Source organism: Dermochelys coriacea, chromosome 12 (assembly GCF_009764565.3).
Source record: "Dermochelys coriacea isolate rDerCor1 chromosome 12, rDerCor1.pri.v4, whole genome shotgun sequence".
In the NCBI taxonomy this organism is placed as follows: domain Eukaryota; kingdom Metazoa; phylum Chordata; order Testudines; family Dermochelyidae; genus Dermochelys; species Dermochelys coriacea.
In genome coordinates, this window is record NC_050079.1 from 6,740,693 (window position 1) to 6,763,956 (window position 23,264).

Here is a 23,264-nt window from a genome sequence, read left to right on the forward strand (position 1 = left end):
ACTGACACATGGATCCTAAGTAAGATAGTGGAGAGGCTGATATGGGACTCAATTTAATAAAGAATCAAAGGAAGGTAATATAACTAATGCAAATCAGCCAGGGTTTATGGAAGATAGATCCTGTAAAACTAACTTGATATCTTTTTTTTTTTGTTTTGTTTTTGGAGGAGATTACAAGTTAGGTTGATAAAGGTAGTTGTGCTGACATACTATACTCAGACTTCTGTAAGGTATTCGATTTGGTACTGCACAACATTTTCATTTAACAAAAACAACTAGGATGATATAAAATAAACATGACACGTTATGTGGATTAAAAACTGGTTAACTGATAGGTCTCAAAATGTAACTGTAAATGGGGAATCTTTGAGTGGGTGTGTTTCCAGTGGGCTAGTTAATATTTTTATTAATGCACTGGTGGAAAACATAAAATCAGTACTGATAAAGTCTGCAGATGACACAAAAATTGGTGGTAAATAAAGACGAGGACACTGATTCAGAGAGATTTGGATCGTTTGGTAAACTGGGTGCAAGCAAACACCATGCATGTTGATATGACTAAATTATGAATGTGTACATGTAGGAACAAAGACTGTAGGTCATGCTTTTACACCGTGGGCAATTCTATCCTGGAAAGCAGGAACTCTGAAAAAGATTTGGGGGTTGTGGTGGAAAATCAGCTGAACATGAGCTCCAAGTGTGACACTGTGGCCAAAGAGGCTAATGCGATCTTGGGATGTATAAATAGGGGAATCCCGAGTAAGCGTATAGAAATTATTTTACCTCTGTATTTGGCACTGGTGCAACTTCTGCTGGAACACTGTGTCCAGTTCTGCGGTCCAAAATTCAAGAAGGATGTTGATAAATTGGAGAGGGGTCAGAGAATAGCCATGGGAACGATTAAAGGATTAGAAAACTTGCCTTCTATGATATATTGAGATCCCTGAGTCTGCTTAGTTTAACAGAGAAATTAAGGGATGACTTAATTATAATCTACAAATATCTACATGGGGAGAAAATATTTAATAATGGGCTCTTCAGTCTAGCAGAAGAAGGTCTAACACAATCCAAAGGGTGGAAGTTGAAGCTAGACAAATTCAGACTGGAAATAAGGTGCAGTTTTTTAATAGCGAGGGCAATTAACCATTGGAACAATTTGCCAAAGGACATGGGAGATTCTCCATCACTGACAATATCTATATCAAGCTTTGATGCTTTTCTAAAAGATCTACGCTAGGAATGATTGTGGGGCAGGTCTCTGGCCTGTTATGCTGGAGATCAGGCTAGTTGAGCACAATGAATAAGCCACTTGCATTGGTATTTTCAATTGCTCTCACATTGCCTCTTCTGAGGGGATGGGTAATGGGGATCTGGTGCCTCTGACCTCTCAGTGACCAGTCTGAATTCAGCCCAGCTTGACCCAGAGGAAAGCTGTGGCTGTCTGGCTCCTAGGTGGCTTATGATTTTGTGGAAGTGGGGTCTTGATGCAGGGACTTGCAGCAATGCCACCTTTGGCACCTCCTTGCTGTTGTCCTCCACTCAGAGGGCACAGGATTGCTGTGGAAACTGGCTGATCCCTCTAGGGAGGACTGTGGCCCATTGCTGGTGGGGGGTGGGAGGTGCAGCATGGAGGAAGGTTATGCTGGCCCAGCTCTAACTCTAGGGAGCTCGTTAGCCTCCAAGCTCATTGTGCAGTTGATCGGCACATTGTATCTGGAACCCATCCTGGATGTGGTCCATGGAATTCCAACCCCATCTCTGCCTTGGCTGCGCATCAGGGGACAGGCTCTGGTTGTGCTCTCAGCAGAGCTCTTTATCTGTGGCGACTCACTGTAGGATAACATTTCAAGTGGGATGCTCAGTGTGTCCCAGACAAGCAGCCAAACACACAGCAGCAGGGGTTCAGCTAAGTCCTGAGCGCTGGAACAGGAAATAGATCAGAACTTCCTCAATAAACACTCAGCACGGGGATGCGCAGGAATGAAGAACATAAAAATGGCCATAATGGGTCGGACCAATGGTCCATCTAGCCCAGTATTCTGTCTTCCCACAGTGGCTGGTGCCAGCTGCTTCAGAGGGAATGAACAGAAGTCTCCTTTGGACTTAACTATATTGGGTAATTTTACTTACACTTATTACTGTTTAATTTATCAATTTGTTCCAAAACCACCTCTATTGACACCTCAATGTGGGACAGTTCCTCAGATTTGGTCACCTAAAAAGATTCTCAGGTGTGGGACTCTCCTTCACATCCACTGCAGTGCAGACTGATGCAAAGAATTCATTTAGTTTCTTCGCAGTGGCCTTGTCTTCCTCGAGTGCTCCTCGACTATCCAGTGTCCCCACTGGTTATTTAGCAGCTTCCTGCTTCTGAGGTACTTAAAACATTTTTTTTTTTTTTTGCTGTTAGTTTTTGAGTCTTTTGGTAGCTGCTTTTCAAATTCTTTTTTGGCCTGCCTAATTATGGGCTTTTATATTTCACTTGCCAAAGTTTATGCTCATTTCTGTTTTCCTCTGTAGGATTTCACTCCCAATTTTTAAAGGATGCCTTTTTGCCTCTAATCGCTTCTTTTGGTCCTCTTACTGTTCTTTTTAATTTGGGGTATACATTTAATTTGAGCCTCTATTTTGGTGTTTTTAATATTTCCATGAAGCTTGCAGACATTTAATTCTTGTGATTGTTCCCTTTAATTTCCATTTAACTAGCTTCCTCATTTTTGTGTAGTTCCATTTCTGAAGTTCAATGCTCCTGTGGTGGGTTTTTTTGGTATTTTCCCCCCCTCCACAAAGGTGTTAAATATAATTATATTCTGGTCGCTATTGCTGAGCACTTCAGCTATATTCACCTCTTGGACCAGATCCTGTGCTCCATTTAGGACTAAATTAAGAATTTCCTCTCCCCTTGTGGGTTCCAGGACTAGCTGCTCCAAGAGGCAATCACTAGTGGTGTCTAGAAACTTTTTCTGCATCCTGTCCTGAGGTGACATGTACCCAGTCAATACTGGAATAATTGAAATCCCCCATTATTATTGAGTTTTCTATTTTTATAGCCTCTCTAATCTCCCTGAGCATTTCACAGTCACCATCACCATTCTGGTCAGGTGGTTGGCCGAATATCCCTACTGCTATACTCTTATTATTCAAGCCTGGAATTTCTATCCAGAGAGATTCTATAGAACAGTTTGATTCATGTGAGATTTTTACTACATTGACTCTACACTTTCTTTCACATATAATCCCACTCCCCCACCAGCGCAAACTATTCTGTCATTCCTATATATATATTGTACTCTGTACATGTCCCATTGATTGTCCTCATTCCTCCAAGTTTCTGTGATGCCTATCAGATCAATGTTCTCATTTAATACCAGGCACTCACATTCACCCATCTTAGTATTTAGACTTCTAGCATTTGTATATAAGCACTTTGTCAACTTGCACCTATGCTATGGGGATTTGCATACGGGAACGGCCCAATCACAGCTGGGCCAGTGTGCAGACTCCAAGTTTATACATGGGACTTCTGTCATCTTTGTAAATCTGGCCAAGCAGCAGAACTTGATGAAGATTGTGACACCCCTAAGCTAGGTGGCAGAGGAGAGAGACTCCTCAGGGCTGCTTCCGAGACAGTCTCTGGAAAAACACGAGTCTGAAAGCATTTTAATCACAAACTGTGGCCCCCAGCTTCCTTCTCCTAGTCACACTATATTCCTTTACCCCGGCTGTCCTGCAATCTCAGATTACCCTTGGCCCCAGGCTATTACGCCTTCCCTCTGGTACCAGAGGCAGCCCCACGATGGCAGCCAACAGACACTGTTCCTGGCAGGGTTAATTTAGCTTGCCTCCCCCATTCTCTGTGGCTTAGTCATATAATCATGTTATACCTCATTAATAGCCGGTCCCTGATCTCCTTGCAGGTGCCTGGTTCCTATCCCATTCTGCAGAAGAGATGCACGTGTCTGTGTCCCACTTGGGTGGGAGGCCCACTCACAAAATTCAGTCTTGGAGGGTGCCTGTCACTGGTGCAGAGATGTGATTTCAGTAACATGTGAATCAACACCTTGAATGATGCCCTTGTCTCTGCTCCAAGCATCTTCTGGCTTGTGGTTGAAGCTAGAATTTCCATGTGACCTTTGACTTCCTTTCCAAAGAGCATAGGGAACCCACTCTGCATTTGATGGGTCCAGGAAATATTTTGCTTTGAGTTTAAAGTAGCTCTGAGCTATCCCCATCCCAGTCTCTCCCAGCAGGAGCCCTTGTGTGGAGGAAATAGTACAGGGATGGACAATCAGGAGTTCCCCCATTTGGGGCAACTCTACCAGTTCATAAGCCAAAGCCCTTGCTGGTAGTAGCCTGTGCATCTTACCTGTCATGGGGCATGGCCTGCGGCAGTGCTGTTCACAGGGACTCACTCTGGTGAGCACAGGGGACTCGACCTCTCCCGGCAGGCATGCTCCTTGTTCCCAACCCCTGCACGCAGAAATCCCTAGGCTCTGTATTCTCTCCCTCTCATTTCAATCTGCTCCCAAATCTTTGCCTGGACTCCCAGCAGGCTCTGGGCTGCTGCTAGGGGCAGGGAAGGAAAGTTGAGCTTGTGTTTGAGGCACAGGAAGGGCAGTGGGCTGTTCTCTGCATCCTTGGGACCAAAAGCTTGTGCTGTCTCTCTGCTCCGCAAAGCTCCACCCAGGGCCACGTTTGGGCCTCAGAGGGTTGTAACTTAAAAAGCTAGTTAACCTAGAGTTAAAAGTAGTTCCAGCTCCTATCCCAGCCCTGCATACCCTTACTGGGTGCTGTGATTTTACAACTGGATTTTCCTGTGTTTTCTGGGGTCTTCTCTCCCTGTTTGAAAGACCCACCCCAACAGGGAAGGGGGCGGACGTTGCAGAGGGATCTGTGACGCTAACGGCACATGGTGTCTGCTCTGCCCATGTGATGGCAAACTGAAAAAGGAGCTTAAACTCCCTTCCTCTGATACCAGTCAACAGCTGTGATCGCAGGTGCCACCGAGAGTACCAGCAGGTCCCGCAAAGTGCTGGGATTTTCTCGTTCCCATTCTGCATGGGACGTTCCTGCTTTCATCCCGTTATCCTGTCTGCTCTGGGCCTGGAAGCCAGGATCCAGCTGGACTTTCCAGACATTGTCTCTGGCAGCAAGTCACATGGCTCCCAATGACTGGGACTTCAGGCTATTGCAATGGGGTGGGCTGTCCGCAGGGCCCACTCCTTCATGTCAGGGCCCTGCCCTGCCAGTGCGTGGGCTGAATGGGAGGCAGGCTTTAATAGCTGAGATCTTACCAGCTGTGGCCCACCGCCTGAGGCTGCCCAAGGTGGTATCCAGGCCTGTTAGTGCGGGGGATGTGTCTCCTGGCTCACAGCAATGAATGAACACAGGTCTCCAATAACCCATGCACTGAACTTGCCTTTAAATTCCCTGTGCTTCCAGTCTTTCAGGCTGTAAGGCTGCAATAGGGTAGAAATCCAGAGAGGCACCGCTCACCTTGGCACTGCCGCCAGGGGGGCAGGCAATGCAGTGGAAAAGACTGTCCATCTTCTGCTTGGCTGGGTTTGTGAGCAGTTGACTGCAAGCCTTGGCAGGCTCTGCACGCTTCTGCCTTCGACAGCACTTGGGGCCTCCGCCCTCACAGAACGCTCGTCCCGCATCCTTGCACAATCCAGTCTCAGGGAAAGCAAGGGCCAGCAGAACTGAATGCAGTGCGGAGGCTTTTCTGAAAGGCCATGCTGCCCACTGCTCGCAGACTGGAACCGCAGTTCACTAGGTGAGAAGGATCTGCTTCCACAAGAGACTAGGCAGGTATAAATAGGCCTCCTAGTAGCCGCCTGTAGGCAAACACGTGAAATGAAATTCTATACCGGGGTGGGCAAACATTTTGGCCTGAGGACCACATCTGGGAATAGAAATTGTACGGCGGGCCATGAATGCTCACAAAACTGGGGTTGGGGGTGTGGGATCTGGGGTGGGGCCAGAAAGGAAAAGTTCAGGGTGCGGGAGGGGGATCAGAGTTGGGGCAGGGGGGTGGAGGGGTGAGGTCTCTGGCTGGGGGTGTGGGCTGGGGATGAGAAGTTTGGGCTGTAGGAGGATGCTCAGGGTTGGGATTAAAGGGTTTGGAGGGCAGGAGGGGGATCAGGGCAGGAGGTTGGGGCACGAGGAGAGGCTCAGGGGCAGGCTCCGGGCAGCGCTTATCTCAAGCAACTCCCGGAAGCAGCAACATGTCCCTTCTCCAGCTCCTACACGGAGGCACAGCCAGGCAGCTCTGCATGCTGCCCTGTCTGCAGGCACCGCACCTGCAGCTCCCATTGGCTGTGGTTCCTGGTCAATGGGAGCTGCAGGGGTGGCACTTGGGGTGGGGGCAGCATGCAGAGTGGAGCCCCCTGGCTGCCCCTACACATAGGAGCCGGAGGAAGGCAATGCTGCTGCTTCCGGGATCCACATGGAGCGGCCCCTGACCCCGCTCCCTGGCTGGAGCATGGCAAGCCCCAGACCCCACTCCCCAGCAGGAGCTTGAGGGCCAGATTAAAATGGCTGGCAGGCCAGATCCTGTTCTATACATACCCCTGTGTACATTTCCCTTGTGTCAGAAATGCAACCATTTCACATGGACCGTTCTTTGAAAAGCTGGATACACACTGGCTGAGTTCCCCAGGCAGGGGCATCAGACCAGCCCTACAGAGGCTCTGCACTCCTCCAGCACGGTCCATTGGTGAATCTTCTTGGGGCAAAGGGCATCCTTGTACAGCGCCTGGCACTGCTGCATGCTGGTCCGTGACTGGGGCATCTGGGTGCTCTGGTAAGACACTAATGAATTGTACCAGTGACTTACTTCACTGATAGAAATTATCTCACACGTCCCCCTCCCCTGTGGGGTTGGGTGAGAGGGAATTACTCGTCCCTAGTGAGGGGCTTACTTGGGGGCTGGCCTGCAGAGGGTGGTGTAGTGTGTCCACTGGCAGAGCTGGGAATAGAACTTGGGTCTCCTGATGCCCCAACCCCTCACACACACCTGTACCTTCACCACTTGCCCAGCCTTCCTCTGCCTCTGGTACCTACCTGTCACCATGGTGTCTGAGCATCCCCTGTGGTTCATGTGCCTATCTTCACATGGTTCCTCCCCTGTGGAGGGCAGGCCTGCTGTCCCCATTGGACAGATGGGAACTGAGGACTAGACCAAGCCACTTGCCCACAGGAAGCTGATGGTGGTGGAGACAGAGGGTCAATTCTGTAGAGTCCCAGACTGGCACCTGACCCCCTTACTGCATGTGGCCTCCTGCATCTCTGAGGAGAGTGCTCTCTTCTCAAATGCAGGAGGAACTGGACTAAGATCACCCAAAGGCTCTGAGGTGGGGCGGCCACTGATGTGAGCCAGGTTTGAACCGGCCACCTAGGAGTGAAAGGTCCTAGACACCATTGCCAATCCTGAGCCACGCGGCCACCCTAACTCTTGCTCATTCCTCCCTTAGTCAGTCCTGAGCTGCTCCGTGCATGGGCAGCGCCTTCCCTGGAATGATCTGTAGCCAGAGCCCTTTGCCTGCTGGTGGCATTGGTTGCTCTGGTTTGGCCTGGGGCAGAGGCAGGGATATTCCTCCTGGCAGGCATAGGTCCACCTGAAACGCTGGTCACATCTTGAAGGTTGCCATGGGGGGAGGGGGTTGAGTCCCATGGGCTCTGTGGGTCTGGGTCAGGCCCTGCTTCTGAGTGTGTTGAGTGCCTCGGGTGTTGCAGTGGCGGGCTGATGAGCAGCCTCCAGGTGGAGCAGGGAGAGGAGTGTCAGGAGCGGGTTCACGTTGTGTCCCAGCAAACCCGGGGAGGGTAGGCATCAAAGAGCCTCCAAAGAAGCATGGTCTTATTGTGACAGACTGCCAGTGTGGGGGCTGCCCTTTCCATCCTGACAGTCGGGCCGAGCAGCGTCTCCCAGGAGCTGCAGTGACTCTGCTGACCCTCTGGAGGTGGTCACGGGCTAGCCCAGAGAAGCAGTGTGTTATCTGTGCAGGCTGATGGCACGTCGCTAACCTGAACTCTGGTGGCAGTGGCACCTGCTGGCTCTAATGGGACCTATGCGGTTGGGGCATGGGGCAGGGTCTCCAGGCAGTGAGGGGCTCCCTATACAGTGCACCTACCTACACAGAGAAGATGATCTGCTTATCACCAGCTCCTCCCCCAGACAGCTGTCAGGAGACCTCTGTCCTGACCTGGTTTAGGGCTGAGCTCCCCACACAGCTCAGTCTTAGCTTGCAGTACCCCTGCTGTGGAAGCCCTGGGTCTCTCCAAACAACCGCTCCTAACCGTGCTATGTCTCCTCTCGTGATGGGAGGGCAGAGGGGGATTTCCCGGGATTGACTCACGCAGGGACCTCCAACCTCACTGCACTTGTGACCGGTGGCACACTGAACAAGAGACCCATGCAAAGTGGTCTCGGAGCAGGGGTGTCCCTTCCTCTTCTCCCACTGGAGAGGACCTGGTGTACCATGTACATGGTTGTCTTCCATTCAGGCGGAGCCTGGGGAGGACTGGGAGACGGGGGCACGTTTCAGGACTCTCCCTGGCCACTCACGGAGATCTTCATCTAGCTTCTCCTCTGCTTCACCTCTGCCCCCTCGCTGAGTTTAGGCTTGCAGTGGCAGTGTCTGGCTCTGTGGGGTTTAGCAGTTGAGCTATTTTTATTTGCTGTTAGTGATTTTTTTTTTAATCTCTTTTCTCCCCCATCCCTGCCCCCTTGCAGTTCCAGGGCTTTGTCACAGCAGCAGCTCCTCCAGCTGAGCAGCAGGGGAAGATTGCCAGGGGATTATTGAAAGGCTGGCTTCCGGAGAGCATGAGGGAAGCTGCAGCTGAATGCCAGATGGAGGTTCCTGAAAGCCTGTGGAAGGGCTGAGCAGGAGCCGTCGAGAGACCCCCACCGAGCTGCAGCTGTTCCCGGGCCTGCTACAGATGTGGAGCTCCTCAAGATATCAGCTGTCTCCTAGGCAACTAGAGCCGGGGAGGCCCCCTCAGCTGCAAGGAGACACTGATGGAAAGCAGCAGCCAGCCAGGTGTGGGTGAGGCGCAGTGGGAACCTGGCTCTCTAGCCCCTTACACAGAGTTCCCCTGAGATGCATATTTCTTCTCCCTCCTGGACAGGGTCTTGCAGCAGGTGACCGACCGACAAGGGGCTAGATCCTGGGTCTGCGCGCACCAAGACTTGCTCCCTTCACTCCCCGGGCCAGCAGAGATTGCAGGAGATGAGAAGTACGGCTCCCCTTTGGGGCTCAAGACAGAGGGGAGCTGTTTGCCCATGAGAGACCAGGGCTCCTGTTGCTTATTAATCCAGAGCTTGGGGACTCTGCGAAAAGCCACGGGGCCTGGCAGTCAGACTTCCAGCAGCTCCCTGGATCCCCGCCTTGGCTTGTAACAGAGCATCTGGGGCCCAGCTGGGCTCTGTGGCATCCAGAGAGCCGTGACTGCACCTGCGGTTACTAAAGAGCCCCCAGGGAGCCAGACGTGTCCCTGTGCTGATCTCCAGTGTATTTCCCCCTGGCCTTGTGTGTCCCCCTAGCCTGCTCTATGCCCTTCTGCTGCTGCCACGGAGAGGGTGGCACAGGCCGGCTGGGACGTCAGCAGCCAACGCAGCGGACCCAGTGACCCTATCCCTGCCCCGGCAGGGTGGTCCTTTCTTTCCCCCCTCCACCATGAAGTGCTCCCTGCGGTTCTGGTTCCTCTCAACTGCCTTCCTGCTGGTATTCGTCATGTCACTCCTCTTCACGTACTCACACCCCAGCATGGCCTACCTGGACCCCGACAGCCCGGGGAGCTTCCACCGGGTCAGACTGGTGCCCGGCTACGCTGGCATGCAGCGCCTCAGCCAGACCAGGCACCTCAGGGAGGGGTGCACCTGCCACAGGTGCACGGGGGACGCAGGGGCCTCGGAGTGGTTCACCAGCCACTATGACAGCAGCATCTCCCCGGTGTGGACCAAGGAGAACATGGAGCTCCCGCTGGATGTCCAGAGGTGGTGGATGGTGAGTGAACCCCTGCCAGGGGGCCCTGGGTCAGTCGATCTCAAGCACTCGCGCTGGAAGGGAGTCCCCTTCTCTTCGTCCCCCCACCTCCAGTCCGTGCTCTACTCCAGAACCACCCTCACCCCAGCCCGCTGGCCACCCACTCCGCAGCTCGGGCTCTGGAAATAGTGCCCGGCCCCTGTTTCCCTGCAGTTTGTCTCATCCACCCGGAGGCTGCACTGCTGCTGGGCAGGCCGCGTTCCTTGGCCTGCTCGAATGACTGATCCGCTCCCCTCTAGGGGCCCAGAACCTGCTGGCAGCCTAGTTCTAATCTGTGACGTGTCTCTGTGCAAGTGGCCTGCTGGGGCACCGCCCCATTGGCTCTTGGGGCCTCCTGATCAAACGGGCCCTGGCCATCTGGCAATGAGATGAGCCCCTGCTGGAATTGAGCCTAACTGTGCTCCTCCTAGCTCATGTCCCCCTGATGATGCACTCTCCCAGGCTGGGCGCTGCCTCTGACCCCTGTGCCGCCCCATTGCCTTCCCTGGGGCTGGGTGCACTGAACAGAGGGTGGAGTTTGGGGAAGTAGGGGCGCTCCCATGTCTAGCCTGCAGGGAGCAGCCCGGGCTAGTGGTTAGTGCACACAGCAGTGCTGGCGATTGGACCTGACCTTCCATTGCCTGCCTCTCAAGTCACTTCCACCAGGGAGAACAGCTCTGCCGTTCTGTCCTGCCGGCACAGGTGTAAAGTCACACCCCAGTGCATGTGGCAGCGGAGAATCGGGACCCCTGGGCTCCTATCCCAGATCTGCCATTGACATGCTCCCTAGCCTTGGGTGAGTCACTCTGCTGGCCTTTCTTTCCCCAGCTTAAAATGGGGTGAACCTCACCTCGCAGGGAGATGAATGTATCCATGGAGGGGAGGGGAGGTTTATTGCAGGAGTGGGTGGGTGAGATTCGGTGGCCTGCACTGTGCAGGAGGTCAGACTAGATGATCAGAATGGTCCCTTCTGACCTTAATATCTATGAATCTATGAAACATCAACTTGCATGGGCTGAAGGCTTCCCCCGCTCTCCCACTCCACTTCCCAGTGTGTGCTGTCGGGGATTGACCCCCTCTGCTCTGGAGATACGCATCCGGTCTCGTGTGCTTTAACTGTGCCACAAGTAAAGATCCCATCTCCTTGTTACCCTGGCTAGAGAATCCTGGCACGTTCCTGGCGCACAGTCTTGGTGGTTATGCAGATGACAAGGGCTGTGGGAGCACCTGGCTAGGTGTGAGGCAGATGTCCTGAGACCCAATTAAGATGCCAGGGATTGCTGGGCAGTGAGGGGATCTCTGCTGCTGGTGTTGCCGCCTATGCACAGAAAGATTCTTTTCCATGGGAAAGGCGATGCCAACGTGAAAACGTTGCTTTTTAGATCTTGCCCTGCTGCCAGCAGCTGCCCTGCTGCTGGATGCCATGTGCCAGAGGCAATTTGGGAACCATGACACAGAGACGCCTTGGTTCTGGTTTTCCAGCCAGCTGTTCAGCTTCCATTCGGGTTGCTCTTCTCCTTGCTCCATGTGCAACACTGGCCTGTACTGGGGGGACCTGTCCCGCCCCTCCTGTCAGGGTCATTAGCTGATGTTCCAGGATTGGTGGCAGAGAGAGTGGCATGGAGACAGTAGCCCCTTGTTTGCCCAGTAGCTCTGGGCAACGAGCCCTGTCTGTCCATGGGCTCGCCGCCTTTGCTGCCTCTTGCCGCACAGCTCTGTGCGGAGATTGCCGGGGCTGTGTGATGGAGAGGCCGCTATTGCTTTGGCACAGCCTAGGCTGCCCAGCTGCTAGCGGCGGGGCTCAGGCTGAGCTAGCAGAAGGAGAGTCTTAGTCTGCTCTCATCCTTGGGATCTCCCAGGTCCTTTCTCCCACGTCCACAAGAGCACCGGTGCTCCCGCCCGTCCCTGCTAGTGATGGTGCATGGGCTTTCGGTACACCACAAGAGGCTCATTCCGTTACCGGGTTTCTTCTTGCAGTTGAACCAGATGCTGGCTCCTGGCCCCGAGAGCCCAGCTCCAGTGGCTTAGTGGATGAACTAACCTAGGCTCCTAAATGAGAAGGGGGCAAACTCTGCCTCCCCACAGGCCCCCACCTCCACCACTCTCCCTAAGCTAGCCCTGGATTTGCGGTTGGCGAACGAGTAAGGCTGGGTGACGTTTTTCAGTTGAACGGTTTGTTTGCTGAAAAAGGCAGTTTGGGGCTGACCCAAAGTATTGGTGAATTCCTGCCGAGTTCCCTGAATCGCGTCCACCAAATGGGAGAAGCTGGAATGTCTCCTTTGGTTAAATGCTTCCTTTGACCCCCACATTTAGTTTCAACTTTCAGGCATTTTGCCAACAGCAAGCCAGGTTCCCAAAATGGCCAGGGTAAGGCCCCACCCTTGTGAGCTTTAGCCCCGTGGGTAGGGGAGGATCTGGATTCATGTGTCCCCCCTCCTGCCCCCTGGCCTGATGTGGAGAAGGGCTTTGAGGTTGGCTCTTCCCCACTGCAGCAGGGAGCCCTGGCTACTGGGCTATGGGCTATTCTGGGATGGAGCTTTCTCAGGCTATCCCACGCTGTCTAACAGGTTTCAGAGTGGTAGCCATGCTAGTCTGTATCAGCAAAAACAATGAGGAGTCCTTGTGGCATCAATATTTGTTAGTCTCTAAGGTGCCACAAGGACTCCTTGTTTCCACTCTGTCTAAATTACTTTGGTGCCCACATCCAAGGCGACTGCCCTAATCCCTTGGGCAATAGAGTGCTCCTCGCTCTTTCCTTGGCACGGCTGGATTGTTCCTTTGGAATTTCTGTTAGCACTGACCATCTTCACTCCCACCCATGTCTCCTGTGCTGCGGCGAGTGCCTCGGGAATGGTTATTTGCCCAGCACAGGAGCTTTACTGGCATGTTCCTGACTCTCAGCAATCCAGGGAGCGCTGCTCACTGGGCATCAGAACGGCATGCAGTATCTCCCCTGCAGAACCTGCCTTGGACCCTGCCCGCTTCCACAGCACTGCGGCTGCCTGGCTGGGCACCCCTCGTGCCTGGGGGCTGTCGCTGGAGGTGATGGCTGCTGGAGTGGAATGGCCTAATTTCTGTCAGACAGCTGAGTCTAGCTATGGGAGCAGGAGCATTGGGCCGTTTAACTATTGATGATTGCCCTCATGCAGCGTTACTCCTAGACAGTCCCCACACTGGGATGGGGGGGATGGGAACTGGGAGCTGCTCCACCGCAGTCGCTGGCTCCAGTATGACCTCGCTGGTCCTGCAAACTCTTACCATCCAGGGTGTGTTCAGTGACTGTTGTAAAAGCCAATGGTGCTCTTGGGCCAGGCTGATGGGTGGGAGCTCAGGAGAGCATCCCTCTGCAGGGATGGGAGAAGTTCAGCTTGGAACCATTGGCTGGCACAACGGCATGTTTCACTGCTGCCCTGGGAGGTGTGGAAGGGCCAGTGCAGTGTCTCGGAGCCGGCACTCTGGTTCTCAGCACCAATCTGCCCTTCCGCCTCCCTTTCTGTAGCCTGCTGTGTTTGACTGCTGGGCAGAACAAGGCGAGTGCTTCATATGAGATGTTTTCAGGGCAACGTGGACCAAAATCGCCGGCTGGGACCTGTGAGGACTCCCATCCCTGCAGTACCTTAGCCCCACAAACACAGAGTTCCTCCTTAACACCCCAGTAAAGTGCTAACCCCATTTTATAGATAACCAGCGGCACAGGGAGAAATAAGAGACTTGTCCAGGGTCAGCCAGGGAATCTGTGGCAGAGTCAGGGAGCTGACCCCAGATCTGCAGAGTCCGAGCCTGTTGCCCCATCCGTTAGATCCTCCTGCCCTCCAGCGCGATTGTTTTTAAGCAGGGTGGGCCCACGTCCACTTGTGTGTGAGTGTAACTTAAGAATAAGGAAGTGAGCGGAGTTAAGAACAGTGTGAGTGAGAATTGGGTCCCTCGTTGTCTCACTTATCTCTGAAGCACCAGGCCTGCCGCTGGCACTATGTGAACCATCCTTTTCGACACACTTCCATCTGGCTGGCGAAGGGTTTCATTAGAACTTTCCCCTGCAGTGCTGGCAAACCAGCCTGCTGCCACACTAGTGTGAAAGAGTCTGGCTGGGCTGTGCACTGGAAAGGAGGGTGACTTTATTAGCTCAGTTCTGCTGTCCAAGCCTGGAGAAAACTGCAAGAAGATGGGCTTAGGGACCAGGAGGAGACCTCATGTGTAGGCAGATTATGCCTATCCTGGGGTCCCTGCAGTTGCTGGAGGAGGAACATGGATTAGGTGGGCTTTGGGTGTGATCCAGCCTGGCAATTCTGTGTTCCTGTTTAATGGTGCCGAATAAAGAGGTTTCAAACATAAGAACACGACCAGCCAAGAGGACCCTTTCAGACCAAGTCCAGCCCTGCTGTCACAAACAACTCCATAATACCATCCTGGTCGTAAGCTCCATCTTCAGAAGGAAAACCAGACAAAAGCCCACCCTGCCTTCCCACGTTAGTAAGCCAAAATAGTGTAGATGACACAGGGAAGGAAACAGCATAGTTAAAAATGCAAATAATTTGAAACCTGATGTTGCTGGTTCTCCTCTCCAAAACGCTTTTGTCTCAAAAGGATTCTGCTTAAATGCAAAGTCTTTCAGTCCGTTCAAAGCATTTAAGAAACCCAAGCTGCAGATAGGGCATCCTCTCAGCGGCACAGCTCACGCTGGCTTCCCCAACCACCCAATTGCAAGAGAGACCCGAACAGGCGTAGCAGTGGCTGATGTGCGGTAGCTGTGTGCCAACTGCTTTGGCTTGTTATCCAGCTGGGGGGTTGAACCCAGGTAGCATGAGTAATCCCCTGTGGGCTATTTTTGGTCTGTGCCCTCCGGGTGCTGCAGCTAACCCTACTTAATGCTGAAGCTGTATTTCAGATTGCTGAGCCTCTGATGGGATCGAAGCCATCCCAAGGTCTTGCACTTTTAACTTTGTCTTTAAAGGCACAGGGGTTGAGGGGCAGTGCAGAAGTTTTGGGCCCAGCCTGAAAATATGTTGCTGTTCCTTTAACACAGGGGTGGGCAAACTATGGGCCAGATCCAGCCTACCAGCCATTTTAATTTGGTCCTCAAGCTCCCGCTGGGGAGCGGGCTCTGGGGCTTGCCCCGCTCTGGCGCTCCAGCCAGGGAGCAGGGTTGGGAGCCACTCTACTCAGCTCCCGGAAGCAGTGGCATGGCCTCCTCCGGCTCCTACACATAGGGCAACCAGGGGGCTCCACTCTGCATGCTGCCCGCACCCCAAGCACTGACCTCGCAGCTCCCATTGGCTGGGAACCACAGCCAATGGGAGCTGCAGGGATGATGCCTGGGGATGGGACAGCTTGGAGAGTCACCTGGCTGAGCTTCCGCATAGGAGCTGCTGCTTTCGGGAGTCACTTGAGGTGAGCACTGCCCAGAGCCTGCACTCCAGAGCCTCCCCCTTGCCCCAACCCCTGCCCCAGCCCTGCTCCCTCCCACCCTCCTAACCCCTCGATCCTAGCCCGGAGCACCCTCCTGCACCCCAAATCTCTCATCCCCAGCCAAGAGCCCCCACCCCCCCAGAGTCCAGAGCTCCCTCCCACACCCATAACTCCTCATTTCTGGCCCCACCCTGGAGCCCAACCAGACCCCCAACCAGAGCCCTCGACCCTTCCTTTCTCCTCCCATTTCCACCACCACCACGTCTCTGGTCCTGTCCCAGGACCGCTGTTCATGCTGCTCCCATACCCATAGGAACTTGCTGCTAAGGCTGGCACCATCTCCTTTGCCCAGTGCCCCAGGAGCAGCTACCAGTCTGATGTCGATGGGTGCAGTCTGAGTAGTGCTTGGCAGTAGGACTGTCTAGCCCAGGTGGGAGGCTGGGGCTGGGTGCCAAGGAGATGGGTGCTATAGAAACCTCTCCTGGCCTGACATCTCACTGGCCATTGTGTGTCTCTGCAGATGCTGCAGCCCCAGTTCAAGTCCCACAACACTAATGAAGTCCTGGGCAAGCTCTTCCAGATCGTGCCAGGCGAGAACCCCTATGGTTTCCGTGACCCCAGGAAGTGCTGGCGCTGCGCTGTGGTGGGCAACTCGGGCAACCTGCGTGGCTCTGGCTACGGGCGAGAGATCGACAGGCATGACTTCGTCATGAGGTGGGTGGCCAGTGCTACTGGGGAGGGGCTGTGGCTGGCTCCCATGGGGTGGTGAGCTGAGGGCGGAGGCACAGTCTCGGCGTTGGGCCGGCTTTTGCTTTGGATAATGTCTGAGCAAACTAGGTGGAAGTGCTTTGTCCACACGTGCTGCTCTTGCCTGCATTTCAGAGCATGTTTTCCTCCTCCAGGCAATTGAGCCCCCTTCTCGCTCGGGCCTGGTTCTGTGGGGGGTGAACCCTCTGCCTCCAGGCTCCTTTCATCAACTCACGTCTCTGGACATGGCCACTGAGCAGGGGAAGAGTTGCATGTATCGGGGCTGTCGTGTCACTGAGGAGTGGCTGTCTCTGTGACAAACAGCAGAACGCATGCACACCGAGTGGCAGCCAGGCTGGGACCTGCCCTAGAAGGCAGCGGTGTGCAGAGGGGCGGCTGCCTCTGACCTGCTGCTGCAGTGTTTAGCATCTGCTGTGTCAGGTCGCAGCCTCTCTGGCTATGTCTATGCTGCACACAGCCCAGGCTGCAACTCAGGTTTGAGTCCACAGCCTCTTCCATCCATAGACACGTCAGTCTGATTCGGGTCAGCCAGCACTCGGCACCCGGGCGTAGGAGCATGCTAGCAGGTGAGTCAGAGCCCGAGTCCGCTGTGATTCAGGTCCAAGCCCTGTTTCATAGTGTGGCTGCAGCTCAAGCAGGAGGTCTTAGCATGACTGTGAGACCTGTGTCCAGCAGCTGTCAGCCCAGGTTCACCATGTCTGGGAAACACCAAGTCCACAAGCCCAGGTCCCCCAGCCCTGGGTTTACAATACAGTGTAGATGTACCCTCGGAGGCCAGGTGTGGGGCCAGAGCTGCAATGGGAATGAGTCCCTAGCCCAGCAGCTATAAGGGAAGGCGGCTGCTCCCCGCTCACAAGTTCCCAGCTCCTCATACTCGCCTTAAGCCCAACTGGGAGGCTCAAGCCAAGTACTCAGGCCCTTTTTAGTAAATAGTGGTGGGGGGGAGGAACAATCTTTCTCCATTCTTTTAAAGACCTTTCTGCACACAGATCATTGAAACAGCGAAACTATAAAATCTCTGTATCCAACTTCCCCATGGCCTCCCGCAATGGGGTGCGGTGGGAAGGCAGGTTTCTCAGCATGCTTTGATGGCACAGTGCAGGCTCAAGGAGGAAAGAGTCGGCTACTTGCAATGTTCAGGATCACCAGTAGAAAAGCATCCAGGGTTAGAGACCCCACGACATGCTCTGGTTGAAGCACACGCTGAGGTGGGTGCAGAAATCGCTGGCAGAGATCCCCTGGCCAGGGTGATGCAGGAGGTCAGACTACATGACCACGATGTGCCGAACTGGCCCTCAAATCCAGATCAGCCAGCGGCTATAGCACTGGCTCATCCGCCTTCATGGTGGGGACTCCCACCTCCTTCCTTCCTTGACTCCCCGCCGTGATGCCCATCTCTGCACTTGAGGGACCAGGGATCCCTCACTTGCTGTGCGTGGCAGCTGTGGTGGAGGCTGCGGGGTAGACACTGGTTGGGTGTTTTGGCCTCCAAGGTGTATAACCTTGCTGAGAGGACCTTCCTTCCATCCGGCCTTCGCTTCCCAGTCCAGCTGCATCCTGAGACAACTCTGCTCTTTGATCCATGCTCCGTGCCCGAAAGATGTGGTCCCAAAAATAAGAACGGCCGGGTGCAATTGCTCACATAGGCCCAAGAGCCCTTTAAATCTCTGGAGGATGGGTTCAGATGCTCCTGAATCACCTGGGAAGCACAAGTCCTGGTGGAGCTGGTGTTCATAAGTCAGTTGGACCCTTTTGAAAACCCCACTGCTGCGTACCCCTCTCTGCATGCTTGTTTCCCCTCTCAGGAAGCCCGAAGGCCTCTTACCAAGAGCCTTGGTGGAATGGTCCAGGTGGATCAGCCACTCACTGTCCATCTTCATCAGTCTCCCTTGAGCTGGTCACTGGATGACCCTCAGCAGCAGCTAGAACACCTGGCTGCTCCCCTGCCATTCTCAGTCACCTCCCTTCTCCGCGCTCTTTCTCCAATCCCTTTCCTGGCCAGGCCTGGCTCCGCACCAAGGCGTAGCTAGGGCCGCATCACTGTTCCTGTCATAGACTCTCCTTCTCCCTCTTCCCTTAGCAGCTAGGCAGGAGGAAAGCCCACAATTTGAGGATTTCAATAGCTCAGACATAGGTTAGGCGTTTGTTACAGGAGTGGGTGTGTGAGATTCTGTGGCCTGCATTGTGCAGGAGGTCAGACTAGACTATCATAATGGTCCCTTCTGACCTTAAAGTCTATGATTCTAGTCTGTGATTCTATCTGGATGTGGCCCAGTTGCCTTTGCTGTCTCACGGCTGTGATCACTCCTGCTGGCTTTGTCCTCTGCCCGCTGGAGCTCACCCTCTAACACAGGAGTCAATAAATCCGGGCCCTGGGGCTGCTGGCACGGGTGGGTTGTATTTGTGCTGAGGCTGGATTCTGGGTGCCCTGGGACTGCCCAGGATCAGGGAGGGTATATTTGGGCCGGGTTGTCCTATGTGCAGGAGGGAGGCCTGTGGGGACCAGCTTCCCATGAGGAGTTGCTGCTCTGCAAGGGAAGTGGAGGGGCAGGAGAAGATGTCACCCTGACTCTGCATGGGGCTGGGAAGGTTCAGCTTCATGGAGTCTAAGTTAATGCTGTCTAAGTTAATGCTGACCCAGGGTTATCAAAAACACTGGAGCTTCGCAGCCTTGGGAAATTATGGCTCCAAAAGTATCCGAACCCAGGTGAGGGCTTTGAGACGAATTGGGGCTCCTTGGATGACGTGGGAGGCCACGCCTGTGCCTCCAGGCTCCTCTGCAGCAAGTGTCGGGTGCTAAGCGCTGAGATTGTGTAGTGTAATTTTCTGGGAGAATCCTGGGGAAACAATCCTAGCTTCTGAAGTAGGGCTGTGATCAGGAATGTGCTTCTCCCCAAAATCTCAGCTGCAAGACAGGGCTGGCAGTCTGCCTGGATAACTGGTCCCATCTATCTTCGTCAATGCAGAGGCTTACCCAGCCATTGCTGACCAGAATCTGCCCTCACTATGTGCATTGCTCTACCTGACTGTTATGCAGGATGCTGCCAGTCGGTTGCCAGCCCAGCATCCTCGTCCTGTGGCAGCTTCCTCTGTGGTGCTGCACCGTACCTGTAAAGGTTTCGTGAAGTCCTGAGGAGCCTTTGGGATGGAAGGCACTGTAGAAATGCCTGGCTGTTGTTTATCTCCCTCTGACTTTCCGATGCCGTTCACTCACCTAAGCCAGAACAAAACTCGCTCTACCTGCCAGCTCAGCTTGGTGTCTGAAAATCAAGCTGTTCCTCCTGCCCCATAGGTAGGGTCCTACCAAATTCACAGCAATGAAAAACGCATCACGGACCATGAAATCTGCTCTCCCCCTGGGAAATATGGTCTTGTGTGCTTTTATCCTACACTATATAGATTTCACGGGGGAGACCAGTGTTTCTCAAACTGGGGATCCTGAGCCAAAAGGGAGTTGCCGGGGGGTCGCAAAGTTATTTGGGGGGGGGGTATTGCCTGCCTTACGTCTGTGCTGCTTTCAGAGCTGGCTAGCTGCAGAGCGGCAGCTGTTGTGTGCTGCCTTCAGAACTGGGTGCCAGACTAATAGCTGTTGCTCTGTGGCTGCCCAGCTCTGAAGGCAGCGCCGCCATCAGCAGCAGTGCAGAAGTAAGGGTAGCAGTACCCCCACCTAACAATAACCTTGTGATCCCCCACGCAACTCCTTTTTGGGTCAGGGCTCTTACAATTACAACACCGTGAAATTTTAGATTTTAAATAGCTGAAATCATGACATTTATGATCTTTAAAATCCTACAACAGTGAAATTGACGAAAATGGACCATGAATTTGGCAGGTCCCTACCTATATGTAGCTAGACGAGAAGGGTGCTGGAACCAGAATGCAGCAGCTGCTGCAGGAGACAGGAATCGTTCCATCTCCACCTTTGCTGCAGTCTCGCTGCCCTAGTGGAATTGTATCGATCCTTCCATTAGGACGTTGCACCAGAAACCAGCTCTTGACACTGACAAGCTCTTCTATTACTGCCCTGTCTAATTGCCAATTCTCAGGGAAGCTCACGGAGAATATTTTCCAGGCTGGCCTGTGCATGGTGCAGAGACTGGTCCCCGCAATGGCTCGATCCGGGATCCATGCTAACTTATGTCATCGTGCCAGCAGCCTCTGGCACTGTTTGTTTGGGGGGCAGTGGTTACTAGCCTGTGGATGGCAGTCAGAACTGTCCATAGCTGTTCATTATCTGAGCATTGCCCCATCCTGTGCACAAAATGAGCCAGGAGTGCTGCATGGAAAGTGGTCATGTCATTAAAGCCTGCATCGTCAGGCAGCAGCACCAGGGGCTAACGGGAGGCTGCACAGGCGGCTGTAATTGGGGTGTTTCCTGACTTTCGAGTACTTAACTGTGGGGGGGATGCGTAACAGAACATATATGGGTTAGTCACGTTCCACGTGCAGCCTGGGCTTCTCCAGAAACTGTCTCCTTGTCCAATTCCTGCTTCATTGCTGCAACGTAGTGGTGAAATGCAGCTTAAACTTCGGATGACGTGGTACAGTGCAGCAAGGAGCTCTGGCTGGTGGAAAAGATCAGTCACAAGAGAAATGTGACATCATGACTCTGCTGATGGGAAGAGCCATTGAGTTCCTATGTTAATAGCGTTCACAGCCAGAAGGGACCATTAGATCAGCTAGCCTGAGCACTTGTGTATCACAGGCCATTACATTTCACCCAGATAGCCTTGTATGAAGCCCGATAACTTGACTTTGATGAGATCTTCCTGAAAGGCATCCAGCCTTGATCTGAAGGCATCAAGAGATGGAGAACCCGCTGCTTCCCGTGGCAGTGTCACCCTGCTAGTCAGCTAGTCACCCTGACTGGGAACAATTGATGGGGGGAGGGATAGCTCAGTGGTTTGAGCATTGGCCTGCTAAACCCAGGGTTGTGAGTTTAATCCTTGAGGGGGCCATTTAGGGATCTGGGGCAAATTGGGGATTGGCCCTCCTTTCAGCAGGGGTTGGACTAGATGACCTCCTGAGGTCCTTCCAACCCTGATATTCTATGATTCTATGAATTTGTGCCTAATTTCTGTCTGGCTTCAGCTTCCAGCCAGTGGTTCTCGTTCAGTCTTTCTCATCTTGATTAAAGACCCTGTTAGTACCAGCTTATGCTCAAATAAATTTATTAGTCTCTAAGGTGCCACAAGTACTCCTTTTCTTATTGTTAGCAACAGGGATGTTCTCCCTGTGAAGGTACCTGCATGCTAATCTAGTCACCTTGCAATTGGCCTTTTGACGAGCTAAACAGACAGAGCTCTTTAACTCTCTCGCTCTAAGGTGTCTTCTCCAGCTCTTTTTCTGCATCCTCTGCAATTTTTCAACATCCTTTTAAAAATGTGGACACCAGAACTGGCTGCACGATTCCAGTATCGGTCCTATCAATGCCATGTTCAGAGGTAAAATCACCTCTTTGCTCCGCACTTCCCTGCTTGTACAACAAGGATCATGCGAGCCTTCTTGGCCACAGCATCACACGAGAGCTCATGTGGCCCCTAAATCTCTTTCAGTCACTGCTGTCTAGGGCACAGTCTCCCATCTGGTTTCCTTGCAGTCCTGGCCCTAGGTGTATAACTTTGCATTTGGGTGTACATATTTACCACATTTTGTTTGACTTGTGCCATCTTGCCAAGGAATTCAGATCGCTCTGTATGACTGTCCTGCCCTGCCCTCGTTATTTAGAACTCGGCCAATCTTTGCAGGGAGGGGGGTTAAATTCCCAAGGTCACTCACTCTGGCCCACGGAGCTGGTCTGCACTGAGGAATATTGGGAGTTGGGAAGTATGTTCTCCGGGGCTGAGTTCTCCCATAGTTGCTCATTCCGCTAAAGCATCTAGCCCAGGCCGCTCTCAGCTGGGATGGATCCCTGGCCTGGTCCAGTCTGGCAGTGTCTCTGTTCCTATAACTTGTTGAGACTGGGGCTTCACAGGGCCAGGTGCTGTACAAACACCGACCGTGAAATAATCCCTGCCCAAAAGTGGAAAACCATGGCTTTAAAAGCAGCGTTATAGTTTGGCATTGAGTGCATGTTTGCTGGACTGCAGTCCTGCTTCTCTTGTCGCACTGACACCGCTCACCGTGACGTCGTGTTACAGCTAAGGGCTGGCTGCTCAGCTCCCGAAACTCCGGGTGATGTTCAAAGGCTGCTGTGGGTGTTTAGCGTGGCTCCAGCTCTGGCCCTGGCTGTGTGCCTGAGAGCAGGTGTAGGTATGCTGGCTCGGGACCGTGCCGTTCTGAACCCTGCAGGATTGTAGCTGGGATTGCTTTACAAAAAAATTGTTTCCTCTTTAAAGAAAAGAGGAGACAGCCGAAAATAATAAGCCCTCAATTAATGCGGCACCAAGGCTGGAGACTGACCAGTGGGGGAGGGAATAGAAAGGGTTTCTTGCGTTGATTACTAAGCACATACCCAGTGTACCTAGCTGAATCAGGATTGCAGTTTCTAATTGCTGCCCTGTGTGTCTAACCAATCCAATTGCTCTGTGGAAATGACCTGAAGGTCATGAGACCGTTGCTCTCTCTGCAGAATGAACCAGGCCCCCACAGTGGGGTTTGAAGCAGACGTTGGGGGCAGGACCACCCATCACTTCATGTACCCAGAGAGTGCCAAGAACCTGCCTGCCAACGTCAGCTTCGTGCTGGTTCCCTTCAAAGCCCTGGACCTGCTGTGGATCACGAGTGCCCTGTCGACCGGGCAGATCAGATTGTGAGTAGCCAATTGTGGGAAGAAGCACACCTTTGGCCAACGAGCTCTGTGATGCTGTGTGCCAGCCCCTCTGGCGCCACGTGGGGGACACAGAGCCTGTCCCTATTGGGCTGCTGGCTCCCAGTACAGGACTGGTAATGAACAGAAGCCACCATCTTATGATGCTTCTGCTAAGAATCCGATTCTGCACCACTGAAAATCAGTAGTGTGAATGTTCCCATTGGTTCCTTGGGCAAAGGATCAGGCCCTAAATGAGCCTCTCGTTCAGCTCTCTGTGGTATTCAGAAGTGCCCAGGGCACACCCCAAGTGGCAG

At 53.3% G+C, this 23,264-nt stretch overlaps 1 protein-coding gene across 5 annotated transcripts in view; it reads left to right on the plus strand.

Annotated features, from left to right (window-relative positions):
• The window catches only part of ST3GAL2 (ST3 beta-galactoside alpha-2,3-sialyltransferase 2), a 93,616-nt gene that overhangs the window by 62,324 nt on the left and 8,028 nt on the right, over nucleotides 1–23,264 (plus strand). For 4 of the 5 annotated variants that reach the window (XM_043495191.1, XM_043495193.1, XM_043495192.1 and 1 more), the window contains exons 3-5: nucleotides 8,741–10,007; nucleotides 15,952–16,145; nucleotides 22,771–22,950. In XM_043495191.1, coding sequence (XP_043351126.1) covers nucleotides 9,678–10,007; nucleotides 15,952–16,145; nucleotides 22,771–22,950 — 704 coding nt within the window. In that variant the 5' untranslated portion in view covers nucleotides 8,741–9,677. Of the gene's footprint in view, nucleotides 1–8,734; nucleotides 10,008–15,951; nucleotides 16,146–22,770; nucleotides 22,951–23,264 lie in introns of all 5 variants that reach the window. The other variant, XM_038368582.2, reaches the window with a different exon arrangement.